This window comes from Equus caballus, chromosome X (genome assembly GCF_041296265.1).
Source record: "Equus caballus isolate H_3958 breed thoroughbred chromosome X, TB-T2T, whole genome shotgun sequence".
Classification (NCBI taxonomy): domain Eukaryota; kingdom Metazoa; phylum Chordata; class Mammalia; order Perissodactyla; family Equidae; genus Equus; species Equus caballus.
Window position 1 is genome coordinate 67714869 of NC_091715.1, and position 16931 is coordinate 67731799.

Consider the following 16931-nt stretch of genomic DNA (forward strand, 5'->3'; position numbering starts at 1 on the left):
ACTGATCAAAGGCATGCAAAATGCCACATTTTGTTCAGTAAAGAGGCCCAGGGACAGGCTGGATGATGGACTCCACACGCAAGGCAGTGCTGCTGCATGCTGTCCGAGGAAGCCTCAAGACTGCTGTGCTGAGGCGGCCGGCATGGCTCCGCGATACAATTCTGTTGATGAGGTACGAACCTCTGAACTATGACAATGTCACTGGTGAGATGTGCTCTTAAATAATGTGATCAGTTTCCTCCATCAACCGTCCTGGTCCTGGGTGGAACAGGAATGGGGAAAGCCCTTTTTGGGCTGATGTTTGAGCCGTGCTGGAGATGGCAGGCTTATGTTTAGGGCCTCTTATCTTGTATGTTTCAAGGTCTAACGAAGATCTCCCTGAGTGAATCTGAGGAAGTAAGCAAGCTGATGTAAAATTTTAAAATATTACCCCAAAATGTCCATTGTAAGAAGAACGTCTGCTTAAGATTCAAGGCAGAAGCTGATTTTAGCTGGTTACCAGGAGCAAATGGATTTCCACTGCTCGTTGTAGTACAGTTTTCCTCCTCTCCATTTCCCTCCCCTCTTTTCCCTCACGTGCTCTCCCTCCTCTCTCCTTGCCTTCTCTCTCTCTCTCTCTCAATCTATCTCTCTCTCTCCCTCTCTCTCTCTCTCGCAGCAGCAGCACCCCATCCAGAAGATATGTTCAAGTCACAGTAAACAGCAGAGGACAAGTAGATTCTAGCAACGGTATTTTTCACACAGCTACAAACTACTCAAATAGACTTCCTGACCTGCAAGCGCTCTGAAGAAACTCTGCCAGAACTCCAAGGAACAATGAGTACACACTGATGTCGACCTGCAGTTTCCCTTCCCAGGAGTTCAGTATAGGAGCTCTCTCTTCTGGTCAAACAGGTCTGCCCACCATTCCCGAAGCACATCTCACAGCTGCCTGTCACCTGGAATGCTTGGCTTCTCCATCTCCTTTATGACCTATGTCCACCTCTGCCTCTTCCATTAAACCTTCCCTTTGCTCCTACATCTGAACGCCCTCTGGCATCTCATATCTACATATGGCATTTAGGACATACTCCCTTGTTGTAGGTGCTTGGGTACATGTCTCATCTCTCCTGCTAGCTTAGAATCTTCTAGAGTCAGGGACCGGTTCCTACTCAGATTCTCAGTGGGACCTGTAGAGCTCATCAGCTGTGATGTACTGGTTAAGTGAACAAGTTCTCGAGCCAGACTGCCTGGGTTCAAATCTAGCTTTGTTACTTTCTAGCTGAGTGCCCTCAGTAATGTCACTTAACTTCTGTATGCCTTAATTCCCCTGTGACATGGGAATATTAACAATGCCTATTTCATAGGCTTATGCTGAGGATCAAAGAAAGCAATACTTGCAAAGGACTTTGAATGTTGCCTCTCACGCATTAAGTGCTCAAGAAATGCTACTCCTCTTTATCTACTCCAACCTGTACTCTCAGCAGGAATAGCCAAGTGCCAAAGAACGGCATTCAGCCTGTCCCCCATGGTGTCTAGCTCAGTTATACCTTATACCAAATTTACCAGACACTCACTAAAGGAATTCCCTACTTGACTTTAAATGCCCTTCATACCCTGAGCCCCTTAGCTGACTGACGGTATCTTCCACAGCCACCCAACACAGTCCTGTCTCCCTTCTGTCTCCCAGACATGCCCTGCTCATTCCTACCTCTCTCTGTGCCTTGACTCACCCTGTTCCTCCTCCCTGGAATGCTAGCTCTACCCATCCCCTTTCCAACTCCCATCGTCCTTTAATTCACTCAAGCCTCGCCTCCTCTAGGAAGCCTTCCCTGATTACTTCAGTTTACTCTAGCTTCCCCTTCTTTGAAGTCCCTCAGAACCGCATAACTGAACATACGCTGACATTTTTCATGGCAACTTCTTGAGTCTTGGTCTTGTCTCCCCAGGAAGTTGGTAAATTCCTTAAGAACAGTTGAGATGTTTTTCCCTCCTCTGCCGCCTGCCCCCAGCATGGATTCAGTACTGGGTACCCAATAGGTGTCCAGTAAAGACTTATCGATTGATGTATGCATATGCCTGGGTTTAGCCAAGAAAAGCTGAGGCTCTGGTTCTCGTTCTGGCGGTGAGCTCAGGCTGGGGTGAAGAGCAGGAGGCAGGGAACAAGTTTCTGCTAACTTTGCTTATTTCTTCACTGCCACGCAGGCCACAGAATTAGCAGGGCCTTCAGGTAAGTCCTCTTTCAAACTAGACTGATCTCTCAGTTAATGGTTGACATTCTCTGTTTACCTTAATGATTGCCAAGATCTGTTGCTGCACATGGCACACTTTGTGGTTCAACTGTCTTGGCCCCGAGGGTAGAAGGCAAGTTTTGAAGACATTTTAGGGTTCCGGGATGGGACTGGAAATACTCTTGTCCATCCCCAGCCACTCAGGACGTGGACAATAAGCAGAGGGCCAAAGAGCACCGTGGTACTGCCATACGGGTGGGAAGCACTGCCATCACCCACTTTGACCTCAGGTGCCAGGACGCACTGCCCATGGCTTTTTTCTCCTCATAGTCATATCGTTTTAGAGGCTGGGAGCTGTAAGGAATGGAAGGGATGGTACCCAGTGCAGGAGCCCTCTCTGTAGCTTGCCCACACATTGGGTCTACCTGTGGCCAGGGGGTAGGGAAAGGCTGAGGGTTGTTGATGAGCCCAGGTCCAGTGTCCCAGACGGGCTAAACATGGGTGACAATGATGCCTCGCTTCCTCTGGGACAAGGCAGTAACTCCAGGCTATGTGATTTGTCTCTCCAAACCCATTGGGAGCTCAGGGGATCAATCTTATTTAATGATTGTGTGTGGGAGGAGGTGGGGCTGGTTAATGTTTGTCTGGTTCCTCTTGGGCTGTGGGCCATATCTGGCTCTGGCCCTGGGTTCTTTGTCCCTCCCCTGGGCTGGGCTGACAGTACCTAGTGGCATAGTGCAGACACGCCTGCAGACATTCCCTGGGAAAGGGCAGCAGCAGCCAGGTGAGGAAGCTGGAGGCCGAGGGAGGTGGGCCAGAGGGGCTGGTGTGGCACAGGGGGACAGAAATGGGGGTTGGGGAGAGGCTCGGGTCTTGCCTTCTCTTGTGGCTCTATGTGGTTCAGCATTCAGCCACATAGATCTCTTCTGTGCTTCCCTGTGAGCTGGGGTGAGGCCCCTCCTGCCAGGTGCCAGGCTTGCTTAGCTTCTCTCTGTATCCCCCAACTCTTATCCTCCAGGCTCACAGTTGCTTCTCCTCTCACTCTTTTTTCCCAATCAGGGACTCCTCTCATTCCCACAAGGCCGAATTCCCAGAAAGACTCAAGGGACCCCCTAGGTGCAGGGTGGCCAACTTCGTCTCTTTCAGACATTTCCTGCTACAGAAGGTTAGGGGCTGGTGGGACCCTTGGGCACTGGCAGGTGCTGTTTTCTGTCCTGATTAGAAGGTAAACGAGGCATGCAACCAACATGGGGGCTACAGGCAGATGAATACAGTGCACTCAGCAGGCGCAGAGGGCAAGCCAACAGGGCCGAGATTTGGGAGCATGCATTTCCATTTTCCTAAGGGAGGTAGGCAGACTCAAATCGAGATTGGAATAACTGACGATTTGGAGATGTAAAGGAGGGGTGGCCCCCCAGCTGCTTGAAAGTTGTTCCAGCTGTTGGGAATGGCAAGGCAGAATGCATGGACTTAGAAAATGTGATAAGGAGAGAAGCATACAGACAAGAGGGGTTTGAGTGGAGACAAGCATAGATGAGGATGCGGCAGAGCAATGGGGAAGGGCCCCAGGCTTTGGTGAGGGGCCAACACGAGTCCTAATATGAGCTCCAGCACTTGCTTACCAGCTGTATGATAAGTTACTCAGCTTTCTTGAGCCTCCGCTGCCTCACCTGTGAATTGAAGAGAATAACTCACAGCTCAGAGGGTTGTTGTGAGGACGAGAGCTAATGAACATACAGTTCCCAGCACATAGTGGGCATTCTATAAATGGTGGCTGTTATAATAAGCCTAAGCAGAGAGCAACAGGAAGTCAGATAGCCGATGGAGGAGTAAGAGGGTGTAGTCCAAACAGTGAGTCAGGGAGCTGACATTAGCAGGAGAGATCTACGAAAAGAGCATGGCAGAGCAAGAGAAGGAGAACATTAGGAGGGGCTAGACTGGCCCTGACCCAAATCTGGCCACAGAATACATATGGCAGGGTGGAGAGGACAAACGACCGAGGTGCTGTGGAACCGCAGGGTGGAGGCTGGGAAGAGGAAGAGGGCTGGAGGGATTTGGCCTTAGCCACACCAAACTGATGAAGGCAGCCCGAAATTCACAAGGAAATGTCAAAGAAAGCTCCCTGTCCTTTCCTGGCCAGAGGCTGCCTGTGACATGGGGGAGGGAGTGTGGAGTCTGAGGCTGAATGTAACCTCATCCAGCCCAGCTGGGCCTTTCTTCTCCAAACCAAAAAAACACAAGGATTTCCTGTGGTTGGAAGGAAGGACAAGGAAGGGTTGGGGCAGAAAGAGTGAGACAGACTTGATGAACATGTGTGAGTGTGTGCATGTGTGTGTGTGCACACGCGAGCACACGTGGACAGAGTATAAGTTTTTGAGTTGTGGGCCTGGTCTCTTCAGAATGCAAAGTCCTTAAAGGAAGAGAGGCCGCCAAAGGCAGTACAATGTAAAAAGGCTCTGAGGTCAGAAGAAAATGCTAATTTGAAACTTTACCATTTAGCAGCAGTGCAGGTGCCATTGAGGCAAGTTATTTAACCTCTCTGAGCCTCAACTTCCTTGTCTGAAAAATGGGGATGATATTACAGGACTGTTGTAAGGACTAAGTGCGATCTCCTGGTTTTGAACTGTGCTTGAGCGCCTGGGCGAGTCTGAATCTGAGGACAAGGCCAGAGCCTGACACGGCCAGAGAAGTCTTGTCTGATTAAACACGAGCGCAAAACACGCCTGGAGCAACACAGCGTGTATCAATACCTGGACTTTAACCCAAAGTCACAAAAACTGTTTGAATTTCAAAATCAGGTCACTCCCCTGGATGTTTTCAAAATGAAACCCTTGAGGTACTGATGTTGATGTAGGGATCAGCTCTCCTTCCAAAGGCGAGAGCAAAAACTGAGATCCCAGTGCCCACACAAGGGCCCTTAGGGGGCCCAAAGGGAGCTACTGGCTACGTCCCAGAGGGCTCTAGAAGATGAGAGGCGGAGAGCTATAAGAACCTAGAAACTCGGGAGGCCAGGCTGTCTGTGGGGCACCCTTCAGGGGCAGAGAGAAGAGAACAGCTGAAGTTTGCTTTGGAGTTTGAGGGAGCAGCCTGAGAAAGGTAAGGATGGGAAAACAAAACCAATCAGGAGGCCATGGAAAGCCCTGGAAGGAAGGAGAGGAAAGAGCTGTCAGCTGATGGGAAAGGGGAGAAGGGGCTAGAGGAGAATAAAAGCCAGACCAGTTATGAATCTCCCTGTTTCTAAAAACACTCATAGAAAGAAAAACTACAATTCCAGCCAAGTCAGTAGAGCTTACAGGAAAGAGTATGGGCTCTGGAGTCAGCTCGGCCTGGCTCAAATCCCAGCTCTGTCACGTACTCACTGTGCAACCCTTGTGACCCTTGGACAAGTCCCTTCACCTTTCTTTACCTCAGTTTCCTCATCTGTGATGTGAGGATTGAAAATAACACCTACCCCGTGGGGTTGCCGTGAGGTTTACACGAGCCAGTGCACACGCAAGGGCCTGGCACACAACAGGTGCTCGGTAAATGGTTCTTCTTAATAATGCTCCTTGACTGCCTGTTTTTGAATCTAACGTGTCTCGCCGGATGAAGCATCCCTTTCCAGCTAACCATGGTGCTCTACCTTCAGAGTCCCAGGCTTGGGAGAAGGGGCCTCCATGTTCCTGCTTCCCCTCCCTGGTTCAGGCCCACAGCATGAACTCATTAAGGCTTTTTTTTTTTAAGCTAAATGAAGAAACCTTGTTTTGAGAGGTAATCTGCGTCCTATGGACCATCCCTTTGTCCCCTAGTTTCTTTCATCTCATTCCCCAACTTTTCCAGTTGCTAATACCCTACCCCCTCACCCTACACCAGAGAGAGCCACCCAGAACTGGACATGGGACTTCCGCCACAAGCACTGCCCCTGCACTGGGGGCAGGAAATGCCCTGCATTTCCTACCAGTCCAGGCCTGTGTGTTCTCTTCACATCCAGTTCCCCACTTCCAGCGTGATCTCCTTACAACTTAATGGCAGCAGTGGTGGGAGGTAGGGGGAGGCCTTCTTTGCCTGCCCAAGGGAGAGAGGGGCCTTTCTTCCCTAGAGCCACTGGCAAGCTCAGGAAATGAGGAGGTTACAACGTACACTTGATGTTGGGGGCAGGACAGCAACGGAACAGTCTATTCTATCTCAGACAGGCACTATAGGTCGACAACAGCATTGGGAAGAAGAGTGATACTGAGTTTGGCAGACCACTTAGTCCCCTAAAGCAACATTGTTTTCTCTTCCTGATAAGGTTCTTGCTTCCGTTGATCACCAACTATGAAACTCGAGCTGGGCTGGGAACTTTTGCAGGTTGCTTCGTTTAACTTCACGATAACCCTGGGTATGAAGCCCATTGACAGATGAGCAAGCAAGCTCAGAGAAGTTCCACAACCAGCCCAAGGTCGTGTTAGGTGAAGAACCAGGAATCAAACCCAAAGCTGTGTGACTCGTACCTATTCCATCTTCTGACTAATCTTCTGTTTGCTTGGTTAACTTTCCTTTCTCCTGCCGGCTTGTACTCACCATGTGCCCACTTGTCCACCCTCGGTATGTGTGCCCTTTCCTGAAGCTCAAGGACGGATGGTCAGGGTTTGCTCCATGACACTGGAGTTAGAATGTGCTCACGGGTCACATGTTTCTTGTGCTTTTCAGGGTAGCCTCAGCCTTTGCTTTTGCTGCTGTTGTTGTTAGTGTTAGTATTATTACCACTATTATTAATGGCTAGCCTTTGTTTTTGCTGACACTATCTGCAAAAGCACAAGGAGCATGCTGGGGAAAGAGTTTAGCCTTTTGCTTCATATACTTCTGTGTTCTCCTACTCTAGCACTTCCCAGCTGTGTGAACTTGAGTGAGTTATTACTTATGTGAGCTTCAGCTTCCTCACCCGAAAAGACTAGGGTAACAGTCCTTAGAGGTTTGTTAAGTGAGTCAAAAGAAAGAAGGTACGGGAAAATGCTTAACGCAGTTCCTGGCTCCATCCACACGAGCTCCCTTTCCTCTCCTCTAGCTCTCCCATACCCTGGAGGGGATCTAAGCCTAGGAAAAATCCTGCTGCCCTTCAGTTTCTAGTAGGGTCATGGGGGAGGGCCTCAGCCCAGAGCCTCCCGATCCCCAGGTGTCCCCTCTTACATGCACCTGTCTTTGTCCCATCTCTCCCCACCCCCGCCGTGGCCATTCTTCTGGTGGGGCTATGGGGCCGGTGCGGCGATGGACCGGGCGGGCACAGAACAGGTGGGTGCAGGCTGGGTGTCCGGCGCTGGGACACAAGTGCTCTGTGTGTAGGGTGGGCGGAAGTCAGGGCGTTTGATCTGAATTCTAAAGGGCGTTGTTCAGAGCCCCACAAAGGTCCCATTGTGCAGACACTGGGTATAAAGCAGCATATGACTCCCCAGCACCGGGCGGCGATGAATTGGGACGCAGGCGCGGACCCAGGGACCACTCCCCCTGCACAGACATGAGACCATAGGGGACCTGTCTGGGTGGCCTCAGGGATAGGCGCTCCCCAAGGTAATGGGGCTTTGTTGGGTTTGCCCCAGGTCCAGAGTTAAGGAGCTGGGGGCTGGGGAGCTAAAGAGGATGGCTGATGGCAGAACAAGATGGGCCTGGCAGAGAAAGGGGCTGGAGAGGAAAGAATCTTGGACGAAAGCAAAGAAGGGAGATCAAGCTAAGTGAGTGAGGAGGAGGAGGAGGAGGAGGAGGAGGAGGAGGAGGAGAGGCTGGCAGGGAGATGGGTGACGAGGAAAGCTATGACTTCCCTTCTTCCTTTCCTGTCACTGGCTCTTGGAAGGGGTGGGGGAGGGGGCTGTCTGCAGTGTTATGGTGCCCGGCTTTCTGCCCCAGCTTTCTGACAGCTTGCTTTGTGGCTCATGTTTTGCAGGTGTGAATGAGGCAGGATGAACTGGACAGGTTTGTACACCTTGCTCAGTGGCGTGAACCGGCATTCTACTGCCATTGGCCGAGTATGGCTCTCGGTCATCTTCATCTTCAGAATCATGGTGCTGGTGGTGGCTGCAGAGAGCGTGTGGGGTGATGAGAAGTCTTCCTTCATCTGCAACACCCTCCAGCCCGGCTGCAACAGCGTCTGCTACGACCACTTTTTCCCCATTTCCCATGTGCGTCTGTGGTCTCTGCAGCTCATCTTGGTTTCCACCCCAGCTCTCCTTGTGGCCATGCACGTGGCTCACCAGCAGCACATAGAAAAGAAAATGCTTCGACTTGAGGGTCATGGGGACCCCATACACCTGGAGGAGGTGAAGAGGCACAAGGTCCACATCTCAGGGACACTGTGGTGGACCTATGTCATCAGTGTGGTCTTCCGGCTGCTGTTCGAGGCTGCCTTCATGTATGTCTTTTATCTGCTCTACCCTGGCTACGCCATGGTGCGACTTGTCAAGTGTGATGCCTACCCCTGCCCCAACACAGTGGACTGCTTCGTGTCCCGTCCCACCGAGAAAACCGTCTTCACCGTCTTTATGCTGGCCGCCTCTGGCATCTGTATCATCCTCAACGTGGCCGAGGTGGTGTACCTCATCGTCCGGGCCTGTGCCCGCCGGGCCCAGCGCCGCTCCAATCCACCCTCTCGCAAGGGCTCGGGCTTTGGCCATCGCCTCTCACCTGAATACAAGCAGAATGAGATCAACAAGCTGCTGAGTGAGCAGGACGGCTCCCTGAAAGACATACTGCGCCGCAGCCCTGGCACTGGGGCCGGGCTGGCTGAGAAGAGCGACCGCTGCTCGGCCTGCTGATGCCACATACCAGGCAACCTCCCATCCTGCCCCCCACCCTGCCCTGGGCCTGCCCCTCCTTCTCCCCTGCCGTTGCACAGGCCTCTGCCTGCTAGGGATTGCTGGATCGAAACCTTCCCTCTCTCCCTACTTCCCTTCCTCCTAGGGCCTTCTGTCTAAGGGGCTGAAGGGATGGGGAGCTGGAGGCCACCCACACCAGTGCTCAAGGTTATTGGGGGTGTGGGCAGCTCTTGTTGCCTGAACCCCTTCCTCTTCCCCCTCCCTCTCCCTGGGACCACTGAGGCAAGAGATAGGATGCTTTAACAGCATCTCCAATTATGAAACTAATCTTAACCCTGTGCTGTCAGATACCCTATTTCTGGAGTCACATCAGTGGGGAGGGATGTGGGCAAGTGCAGTGGAGGGAGGGTGCTGTGGACATGTGGGTGGAGAAGGGAGGGTAGCAAGAAAAGGAGGAACAGCACTTGCCGGCCACAAGGAAAAGGAGGACATGTCTGGGGTAGAGGAGTTAGGCAGGGCGAAGCAGGCAGATAATGTGGAGCGGGGGTTGGTCGGGGCTGTCTTTGCCTCTAGTCCTCAAGGCCTCTCTCTGCCTGAAATGTTACACATTAAACAGGATTTTACAGTAAACGAAGAGGTGGCTTGCGTGTTTGTCAAGTTCTTTCCTCCTGCAACCTCTGACCTCCCCTTGGATGAGCTGGCCTTGGCTTTTTGCTGATCAAGAAAGGAACGGGCAAAAAAAAAAAAAAATAGCTATTTGAGTAGCTGAAGGTGCAAATGAGGAACCATTGCCCTCCTGGCCTGGCCAAACCAGACCCTGAGCCGTTCTCGCCTGTTTTTGTTGTTTTGGTTTTCGGTTTGGTTTTTTCCTTTCTTTCATTTTATAATAACAGCTTTATTGGGATCTAATTCACTTACTCCTTTTCTCTGATTTTTTTTCATCCATTTTAAGTATACAGTTTATTGAGTTTTGGGAATTGTGCGTAGTTTTGTAAACATGACCACAATATATTATAAACCATTTAGATTACCTTGAAAAGTTTCCTTGGGCCCCTTTCTCTGATTTTAAGAAGATTAACATGACAACTCCCTCTGGAGAAACAGGAAATAATAGAGAAATGTCACAAGTCTGAGAGAGTAGCACACATTCCCTTGGCACCTTGGCGAGGCCCCCTCCCCTGCACTCTGGGGAGAAATGTTCCCCTCCTTGAAATTCAGCATTCACTGCAAACTGATGCCTTGCAAGCCACCCATGGGACTGCACAGTGACTTTGACCCCTGTCCTCTGGACATAGCCCCTAATTCTACCCTCCTCCCTAGTTTGCTTCCCTCAGGAATCAAAGCCTCCCTGCCCAGAGGTGTCTCCACCACGGGTCAAACATTTCAGAGCAGCAGTCGCCTCGCCAGCATCATTCTTCAAAGTGGCAGGTAGCCTCCCCTCCCTCTGTCAGCTTTGGTGGGAAAAGCCCCAGACTGGGACCTGACAAAGCTGGGTTAAAGTCCCGGTTCTGTCACTTATTAGCAAGGCATTTCCCTTCCTCAAGCCTCAGTTTCCTTGTGAGCAAACAAGGGCTGGCCTGGCACATCTCTGAGCTCCTTCTAACACTCTGTGCTTCTGGGATTCCTAACAGACTTCCTCAGCCTCGCGGAGGTTCCCCGTCTCAGAGTCACTGCCCTCACCAATGGCCCCTCGGAGTAACATTGACCCCCACAGCAGGTGTCTCTCCTCAGCCTCCCTACCTCCTAATGGAAAAAAATTATTTGCCACTCCCTCTCAGAGTGGGCTGGCTCCATGTGGGAAGTAGATCAGAAAGGAAGAGAAAATCAGGCAGAATCTTATCAGAACTGTTCTCCTCTAGAAACAATCTTTCCCCTTCAGACAGAAAGCGTGGAAGCTTTCCTCATCCAAGGAGGTTTCTCCCTTAGAAAAGAAAGAAGGGAATAAGAATTCCTCTCCCTGGCACTCAGCAATCCCTGAGAGAGAGCTTCCCCCTCTCTTAAAAGACAGATATTTCTTTCCTGCAAGAAATTTCCTTTCTCTTTACAAACGGACATCATATCCTGTCAGAAGAGAGGTCCCCACCTCTTCATGGTGGGAGAGATTCCTTTTCTTATTGAAATCCACCCCCTCCCCCTACAACGCAACACAACAAACACAGAGCATCTCCTCTCAGTCCAAAAGGCCATCAAGAGAAAGATTTTCTTTTCAAAATTCCACCCTGGTTCCACAAAGGAACCTCATGCCTTCTCCACACTGAGAAATGCTAAATCCATCGACACCTCAGAAATCTAGTTTCTCTTCAAAAGATTCCAAGAATCCCCCTTGGAAAGAGGCTCCAACTCCAGGTCAAGGCTTTCCTCTCCAGGGGGCAATGGTGGGACAGTAAAGCTACCAAGCTAGGTGTTACAGCCAAAGGGAGGACACTTACTCTTGTGTCCCATGAACCAGGTGGGAGCAGGCCAAGGGGACCTAGAGGGGAGCTGGTGTACACAATGTCACAAGGAGGGTGAGTCAGGCCAACCCGAGGACTGACATTTTTATTCAAGGCTCTGTCACAAGAATGTAAGGGAGAAACAGGAGGCAAGTGGAACTTAGTCCCTGGCACACGGTAGACACTCAATGTACTGAGTCACCAGGCATTGGAATTAGGAGACCTCGTTCTCCATTTATTAGCTCTATCCTCTGGGCACATTACACTTACCTTCTCCAGGTCTCGGTTTCCTCATCTGCAGCACAGGGTTGATAATAACCTCTCTACCTCTTTCACAGAGCTTTTGTGAGAATCAAGCAAACTGTGTTCAAAAGCTGGTCATAAACTGTAAAGTAAGGTAAGATAGTATCATAAGCACTGCGACCACAGCCTTAAGGCATGCTAGAGCTTGCAAGGAGCCAGAAAGGAGTGAGGCTGGTTCAGGTAGGCTGGAGCTAGTGGAAAGAACTTGGCAATAATAGGACTGCCTCCCCCAGGGCATGGACAGCAGTCCAAACAGCAAAGTCCAAGAGATGTCGCAAACTTCCCTTGAACATGATCCATTTAAGGGTCAATATTTAAGGGGTCTGATCTGGGGGCAGAAAAGGCCTAGGAACAGGAGCTTCTTGCACACTCTCTCTCTCTCTCTCTCATGGTACTGGTGCTTTCAGGGACACTTACGGTCTTTTAGAGGCACCTCTGTGCAGAGATACCAGGAACTGGGGGCAAACAGACAGAGTCAGCTCCTGGATGAAGGGACTGGCTGAACTAGGAGAGTAGTCAAGGCCCCAGCCAGCTGAGTTGGGATTTCAGTGCAAGCTGCAGTATCCATAGAGAATTGGCATGGCAACCATGAACTGATTCAGATGCCCAATCAGACAGCCTGGGTGCACACAGTGGTGGCTAGAGGGGAAAGCTTGCTCCATTTACTGATTCCGCAATATTTAAATGGCAGACCTGATCTCTGGTAGAGAAGGGCCTGTACAAGCCCACCAAACTGGGCCCCCTTTGATTGCTGGACCAGGCCAGGCTGAGCCTGTCAAGCGGGGAAAGGGCTGAGGCATTCTAGGGGAGGGGAATAAAGCAGGCAAAACACATAGATCTCTGAAAGGGCATGATGTCGTCTTCAGAGTTAGACAAACAATCCGCTTTGGAGATTCCAGGAGTGGAATGGCTAGAGGGGAGGTAGGAAAGATAAATTACAACCAGCTTAAACGGGCTTTGTGTGTCATCATAGGGGGTCAAGACTGTCCTATAGGTGGTGGAAACCATTAAGGGTTTTGAATAGGCCAGTGCCACCTTCAGATCTGTGGTTTGGGAGCCCAGTCCGGCAGCCACGTGGAGAGTGGACTGGGGGTTAGAAAGAAGAGAGGCAGACTGACCAGTTATGGAGCCGTTGCAATAGCCCAACTGGGGCCTGTAGGACTAGGACAGTGGCAGAAGGGATAAGAGGAGACAAATGTGAGACACTTGGGATGTAGAAGCTGCAACAGGACTTGATGTCTGAGTGTGGGGAGATGGAGGAGCCAAAGATAACGTGGAGGTTTCCTTCCCTTGCTTTGACTGGCAGACTCCTAAGCATTCAAGACTCAGTTCACGTGTCATTTCTTATGTGAAGCCTTCAACTTTCTTCTCCTTGCCCCCTTCAAGTCCCTCAGAGAGGACGAGTCTTCCCCCCGACTCTGAATCCCCACAGTACATTGTAGTCGCTGTCGATTACAGTGCTTATCGAATTATGTGGTAATTCCTTACATAACCTTAACACGTAGTAGGGGCTTAGCCTGTTAAGGGCAGTAGGGAGGAGGATATAGGTGTGTGCAAAGGTTCAGAGTCTTGGAAGAGTAGAGTGTGTTCAGTGTGACTAGAGCAGAGAAGGCATGGGATTGGCGGATGGGTCGTAGTAGGAGGTGAGACTGTCACGGTGGGTTGGGGCCACTTCATGAAGGGTCTCCTATACCGTGCATAGAAGTTTGCACAGGAGTTTGAACTCTCAGCTCTCACACTTAAGGAACTCTTCTGAGTTAAAAGTTAGGCCAGGAACCAGCCCGGTGGCAGAGCAGTTAAGTTCTCACGCTTCTCTTCGGAGGCTTGGGGTTTGCCGGTTTGGATCCTGGGAGTGGACCCATGCTGTGGCAGCATCCCACATCTAAAGTAGAGGAAGATGGGCACGGATGTTAGCTCAGGGCAAATCTTCCTCAAAAAGAAAAAAAGTTAGGCCCTACTAGACTTACAGGCCCTACTGTATTCATAATTACAGACAGACTGTGGAGATCTTGAGGAGATCGAGGTGAGAGCAGACCTTTGCATAAATAGATGCATTAAGGTTGATGGTGAACTAGGGAAGAAAGAGCAGAGCGATTTGACAGTGGACTTCCAGGAGAAAGAGTAATTTACTCAGGATGGTGACTGACTGTTCTCCATTTCAACTGAAGCCCCTTTGAAGAGTCAGTATAGCCCCGTGATTAAGAGCATGACCCACTTCCTACCTGTGTGACTTTAGCCAAATTACTTGGCCACTCTGTGCCTCAGTTTCTTCATCTGTAAAGCAGACATAATAATAGTACCTATGTCACAGGGCTGTGGTGAGTATCAAATGCATTAAGTATATACACAGCACTTCGAACAGTGCCTAGTCGACAGTGCGTTCTATACAAGTGTGCGCTGTTATTATTTCATCTCACCATCTTTGCCATCCTCCAACTACTCACCAACTCTGTCAAACACCGAGCTAAACTCTTTCTTACCTAATTAACATGCTTTCTTGACGGTCTAGTTGTCAGCTGCCGTGTGTGTGCTTAAGTAAGCAAGTCTGTGTGTTTGCATACATACGTAGCAGTACATATGATCACATTCGGATACATGCGGGAGGATGGCTGTGAGGGGAGTCTTAATTCTTAATGTAGTTTTAATGAAAAGGATGCGTCTCAATCACAATATAGTCTGAAACTTTATTACCAGACTTAGAAATAACTTAGGTGGATGAAAGGAAAGGAGACTGTTTATGGAGCACCTAGTAGGGACCAGATTTGGTGCTAAATTAAGCACTTACATACATAACCTCAATAATGCAAGGTAGCTATTACTATACCCATACTTTCAGATGAGGAAATGGAGGTTCAGAGAGGTTAAGTAACATGTCCAAAGGCTGCCCAGCCTAAAACTGCAGAGCTAGAATTAAAACTTAGGCCTATCCTAATCCAAAATCTGTGCTATCTCCTCTATCCCAAAGTAACCACTCCATGCTGCCTTAGGAAGTAGCTCAGGATATAGGGGTGGGGTGGGATAAGCTCAGTATGATATGAAAATATCCCTAAATAGTAACCTGCTGAAAAACAAAATGTGTGTTTGGGGATCCTTCAGGCTAAGAGAGGGAAATGGTGAGAGTTGAGTAAGGGGCTGCCCTGAGCTCAGAGAGGGAATCCAGAAATCGTCCATTCCCAGGAAGCAAACCAATCTGGGGAGCGCAGGGAAGGCAGGGAGAGACAGCTATTCAGAGCTCCTCCCTCCAAAGCCCTAGTCAAGATAAGCTTTTGGAACTTCCACCTTTTCTCTCCCTTAACCTTAGGGATCTCTAACGCACGCTAGAGTTTCCAGCAGTCTCCCCTTGCCTCTTTCTCCTTCCCCTCCACCTTCCCTTCAAGGGACAAAGCCTTTCATTCTCCAATTAGAGATAAGTCTTGAAATGCAAGTACCTTGGAGAATTAATGCACACTAAAAGTCATTCACACTAAAATATAGTCAATTACCCAACGAACAGGGTCTGATTATTCTGCTTCCCAAAGCTTTCTTAAGTCCTTTTCCTCCTCAGCATTCCCATTGTGCTGCTGCCTTCCTTCAGGCCTTGCAAGTAGCTCCTAACTGATAATGTGGACAATAAAAGCTAACATTTATTAAGCGCTTGCTGTGTGCTGGGCACTGTGCTAAACAGTATCTCCCTTAATCCTCACCATTCGTTGAGGTAAACACCACCATTGTCCCCATTTTACAGATGAGGAAACTGAGGCCCACATAGGTTAAATAACTTGCCCAGGCCACACAGCTAGGAAAGAAGGGGCTGGACTGGGGAACTGGAACTCCTGCCTGCCAGATGCCAAAGGCGAAGCATATAAGCATCTCTGTACCACTGCCTCCCTGCTGCTTCCTGGGTCTCTTCAGCACTCAGTCCTCCTCCACCTCACCCAGACATGCTAGGGTCACCTTAAAACTTGAAGCGTATCTTGCCAATTCTTTGTGAAAATCCTTTAACGGCTTTCACTGCTTCGAGGATAAAGTATGACTGTCCTGGCTTGCCAGAACCGAGGGATTTTCCAGGATGCTGGACTTTCATCACTAAAACTGGGAAGGCCCTGGGCAAACCAAGAGGGTTGGTCACCCTTGTAGGGAATGGCATGGCGTGGCATTCAATGCCCTTTTACAACCTGATCCCTATTTTCCCAGCGACACCTCCCATCACTCCTCACCCTTTTTACTGTCCCCTCTCTCCCTCCTGTGCAGCCCAACCACCCTTCCCTGAAGGCACTCCAAGTTCTCTTAGGCCTCCACGCCCTTGTGCACACGGATCCCTGCGCTCTCTCCTGCCTCACAAACTATGCCCACTCTTCATGAAACCCAGCTCACGTCACCTCTGCAGTCTTTCCTGATTTCCTGGGAGAGAATGAGTAACAATTACATTCTACCCTGGTCATTTTATTGACATATGAGTCTTCCCCAGGGTCAGGACTAGGGCGAGGCAATTGAGGCACCGAGGGTGCAAACTTGAAGGAGGTCTTCCCTCGTGGGGTCGTGCGATGCCCATGCTGTACCTGCAGGACCCGGCGGTGAGTGCCTTCTTGTATTTTGCACCCTAGGTATCTTGACTGCCTCACCCTAGTCACAGCCCTGGTCCTCCCTATCAGACTTGGGACTTCTCAAGAGCAGACCCCAAGTCCTTCCTCATCTTTGTATCCCCAGTGACTAGCACAAGGCTGGGCACAGAGCAGAAATGCAGTTGAACAAATGATATCAGACCCTTCTCTGTTCCAGGAGGGGAAGGAAGTAAAAGAGCCAGGCGGCCTTGGGCTCTGATGAGGATGGGAGAAGGAGGAGGCAACTTGAATAGATTTCATCTTGGCCTGGGCTATGAGGACAGCTTTTCGTCAGCTGGTTCTACCTTTGGCATCTGGCAGATGTGGGGCTCCTCCTACTTCTCTGGTTTCTCCCTCTCAGTTCCTTTCGCTGGTTAACTGGAGATATTCTCCAAGGTAGGGAGAAATTTTGTCCTCTTTTCTCTTCATCCTATTTTCCCCCGAGTGATCTTGTCCACTCCCAGAGCTTCACCTAGGAGCTCTTTACAGATGACTTCTAAGTTGACACCGCATGCCTTATGCTAAGGGCAATAAGTCAGACAGTGAAAGACAAATATTGTATGATATTGCTTACATGTGGAATCTAAAAAAGCAGAACTCAGAGAAATAGTAAAATGGTGGTTTCCAGGGGCTGGGGGTAGG

At 50.1% G+C, this 16931-nt stretch overlaps 1 protein-coding gene across 6 annotated transcripts; it reads left to right on the forward strand.

Moving 5' to 3' along the window:
• Positions 1 to 9604, forward strand: GJB1 (gap junction protein beta 1). Of its 6 annotated transcripts, none has more exons than XM_070256577.1 (2): positions 1 to 172; positions 8107 to 9604. In XM_070256577.1, the coding sequence occupies exon 2, from the start codon at positions 8123 to 8125 to the stop codon at positions 8972 to 8974; it is 852 nt and encodes a 283-aa protein (XP_070112678.1). In that variant the 5' UTR covers positions 1 to 172; positions 8107 to 8122; the 3' UTR covers positions 8975 to 9604.
• Positions 9605 to 16931: the final 7327 nt, after the last annotated feature.